The 4231-nt window shown below is 29.8% G+C and overlaps 1 protein-coding gene across 1 annotated transcript; it reads left to right on the top strand.

Annotated features, from left to right (window-relative positions):
• The first annotated feature begins 611 nt into the window (after positions 1 to 611).
• Positions 612 to 1244, top strand: LOC123721739. The gene has a single exon (XM_045681376.1). The coding sequence runs from the start codon at positions 612 to 614 to the stop codon at positions 1242 to 1244; it is 633 nt and encodes a 210-aa protein (XP_045537332.1).
• Positions 1245 to 4231: the final 2987 nt, after the last annotated feature.

The following is a 4231-nucleotide window of genomic DNA, read 5'->3' as shown; positions in this document are numbered from 1 at the left end:
AGTTAAATGCAAAAGCGAGTATTATTCGTACAAATTACTATCAAATATGAAATAATTTATAAGCTAATTTATATTAAAGTAGGTTTAGATCTTGAATATTTAATCTTACATATTAAAATTCTCGTGTCAAATTGTTATTGTACTGTACTCCTCCGAAACGGCTGGACCGATTTTTATAAAATTGTATATGCATATTCAGTAGGTCTGAGAATCGGCGACTTTCTATTTTTCATACCCCTATTAAGTTTTTTTTAACTGCGCGCGAACGGAGTCGCGGGCGACAGCTAGTAGGAATAAATTTTAAACGAATGATAAAAAAACTAAGTGATTTTATTTTAAGCTCATGAATTTTAACTAAAGTGTTTTGAATGCTCAAAGCCATATTAATATCAAGATTGTTGCAAATAAAAACAGGAATCGGATGATAGAGTTTAATGGAATAAAAGAAAACGTTGTTAGGCGTGTGCATTATATACATCATAATGGTAGAATTAGACTAAGACATTGTACACGGTACAGTCAGTGTATACAGCGAAGTGTCTCTGTATGAACACGAGTGTCACTTGTTTCAGACATTAATAGTCAACATTAATAGTCCAACAATCAGGGCAATGAGAAACTTACTAGCTTGTTGTGAGTCATACGCTCTGACGCATGGCCTAGTATATAATGTGGCAAAAAGTGAATACTTGGTCTTTGGGGCAGGTGGTGGTAAATATCCAGAGGTCGTACCTGTAATTAAACTGAATGGTACTGAACTAAAACGCGTCTATCAATTTAAATATCTAGGTCATTATGTGACTGCCGACCTTAAGGATCAAGTGGATATAGAGAGGGAGCGTAGGGCGCTGGCAGTCCGATGTAATATGGTGGCGCGAAGGTTTGCTCGTTGTAGCAAGCAAGTAAAAGTAACGCTTTTCAAAGCTTACTGTCAAGTGTTCTATACGTGCAGCCTTTGGACCAACTATACGCAGCGGGCTATCAGTGCTTTGCGCGTCCAATACAATAATGGATTCAGGATGCTGATGGGGCTGCCTCGTTTCTGCAGTGCATCTGGTATGCTTGCTCAGGCAGGAGTTGATGGATGCCATGCCATCATAAGAAAAAAGTCTGCTTCGCTGCTCTGCAGACTGAGAGCTAGCTCCAACTCCATCCTGGGCACCATAGCATGGAGATTTGACTCTCCGCTGTTACTAGAAATTGTTCGTAGATGCATTTCGAACAATAACCTAGTAACAAAATAATTTAAATATGAACTGTTTTATTTTACTAACATAGTCGTAGGATCTGTTGTTCTATTTTTATTTTCTACTAACACTTTATGGATGTAACTTGTCCGAAATAAAAGTTATTTTATTTTATTTTTTATTTTTATTTTATTAATAGCTTTACCGTTTACAGTCGTATGAATTTTTACACAGCAGCTGACGCGACACTAATTATAGTGTCGCAATAAATTTTGAATCTCTAAAGAACTTAAATAGACATCAATCTTAATCAAAATACATTAATTGTACGTTAAGGTGTTTCATTTGCTACAATAAAATGAAAATCTTAAAATCACCGTGAAAAATTGTATGCAATTGAGTTTGATTACTAAGCACTAAAAAGTAATTGAAAAATTAAAAGATTAAACATGTACATAGGAAAAATAAAATGTAGGCATATAAAAAATATTCAACCTACTCGTATTTAAAATACTAAATCTGATCCTGTAGGTTTAACGTTTTGAGAAAATGTCAGTGCAACTCTAACCTACGACCTTTAGTTAAAGGTCTGAGTCGTGTACTTGTAATTTCAACGATGATGAATAGTATAAATTTTACATACTTACCCCGGGTTTCTAAGACCAATATTAGCGTTTAAATCATATTGTTATCTCCCATAAGCTTATTCAAATTAATCACCTTTATTGCAAACGATATTCCAGTTCCTAAGTAATATTGAGAAATTAATTTCTATTTATTAATAAATCCATAAAAAAACTTGTAATGATACTTTGGCTCAAAACTCACGTGGAAAGCTATATCGGACAAAGTTAATTGACAAGGATTGATTTTCTCCGCGTAACAAAATAAATTAATTGTTTTATTCCAAAAAAGGTGTGCTATTTTTATAAAGCAATTTTCTCTCATCAATTCAATGAATTCTCAAGACTATGTTATTACTTGTTATTTTATTTCAATTTATGTAAAATAATATATAGATTATTATGTCCTGAAATTATGTTCATCGATGTAACATTTTAATAACGACGCAATGATATAAAAATAATTTTTGAAACGATAAATAGCTGTCTGCAAAATATACGTTTTGTGTTAGTGCAGAAATTTGTCCCCGTCATCCCATAATGATAATAAAAGGTCTTATGCATCATGCATATTGTGTGAGCTAAAAGAACTCGTTTCAGATATCTGTATAGATTTATATGCATTATGTAAGTAAGTAGTACGTAAAAAAAAATAATTTTAAGCTAATAGTAACCTTTTTTCTTTTACATAAACATAAAGTATTAAGTAAATAAGGCTAAATCTATATATTTATAATAATCTTAATGTATTTTTCGTAAAAATTACTTCATTTTATTATTTTAAACTTTATGAAAAGCAAAATTATTAAAACAACCTTTAAGCAAGTTCATTACAACTTCGGTTTGTTTTAACTTTCAAAGGCATGAAAGGATTCTGAAAATACAATTAAGCTCTCTAATTGTACTCGCTTATCATTTTGACATCGTTATAATACATTTCTATGTTTTCTATTTTAGCACACAGTACCTTTGTATCGGATTACCATGCGTCTTTGTGAACAATTGTTCAATTTATTTAAATTGAAAAACTGGAAATGTGAGTGTACAGAAAAGATAAATACTAGAACAAGCAATATTCAATTTAAAAAAAAAAACATTTCATTGTTATCGTTTACTCAAAAAGGGATAGAGGTATTTTGTTACAAATAAGGCCGTAATGTTTTTTCATAACTTTAACTTAGTTACAAAACTTATTTAAATCCCAAAGTATATTCCCAAATGGTGTACAAATTAAATAAATTTAAACCTAAATGGTTATAAATCTTCAAACTTTGTTGTTCTCAACAGACCAATTAAAATCTCAATTACTTGAAATAAAAAAAAATATTATTTAACTAGAACACTATTGTTACAGATTTAAATACCTTTTAATATTCTGACAATGAAACAATTGAATGTAGTATAAATTGTAAAGTCAAATTGAAATATACGAATAGTAACAAAACATTTTCTTACGATACCTTTGTATTTTAATTAGTCAATTAACGTTTGCGTTCTCAGACATGTTTTAAGATAACTTTTGTTCTGTGGTTTTATTACAATATAAAACGTAAGCTCTCTTTGACAAGGAATAATATGGGATATGTTTCTATTTTTTGTTATTAAAAGCATTAAATATGTTAAACTTTTTTACTGTTTAAATTTTCGCATGAGCTATAATGAGATTTGGGAGCATTGCCTTGGAATTTAGCGACATAAAAAACCTTGGCTATTATTTAAGCTTCCAAAGTAAACCCCATTGACCTTTATCATATTTTATGAAAGTCACAGGGAATTGTTAAACTTCTTAAATATTATAAATAAATGTTAAGTTATATTTTTTATAAAACATATACGCATTTATGAATATTATTCCATATTTTTTTCAGGGAATAGTGGTTCGAACCTACTGAACCTACTGTACTCTTTTGTAACGATATGTTTTTTGATAATTTATTAAAAGAAAAATATTACTTTTCATAGCAGACTTTTAATACAGGGTCGATTTCAATGATTTTATAGAATTTACTTTGTTTTTTTTTGTAAGTAAAGTAATAGTATTTTAATAATGGTAAGCCCAATATTTTAAGAAGATTAGTCGCTAAAATTCCAAGTTGAATTTTATTTTCTAACCAATGACACATAAAGGTATTGAGGAAGTTTGCAACTTTGACTTATTTTGATTCTTTATTGACTGAAAAACTTTTCTCATAAATGTTGGGTCTTTGGGGTGAAAATTTGTTCTTTCTTATATAATATTTCGAATAGAAAACGCGAATTGGAAGCATGTAAGTATTATTATAAGTCAATACTAGGTAGACTAATTTGAGATTAGACAGTCGAATCATCTTCTTTCTTACAACTTCAGTTTTATTTTATGAATTTGTGGTTATAATTCATATGGACTTTTGGCAAATAGATATACCACCGTGTTGCAGCTTA

Source organism: Papilio machaon, chromosome 15, assembly GCF_912999745.1.
Source record: "Papilio machaon chromosome 15, ilPapMach1.1, whole genome shotgun sequence".
NCBI classification, from domain to species: Eukaryota; Metazoa; Arthropoda; class Insecta; order Lepidoptera; family Papilionidae; genus Papilio; species Papilio machaon.
The sequence above is the reverse complement of the archived record's forward strand: the minus strand, read 5'-3'. Positions and strand labels throughout refer to the sequence as shown.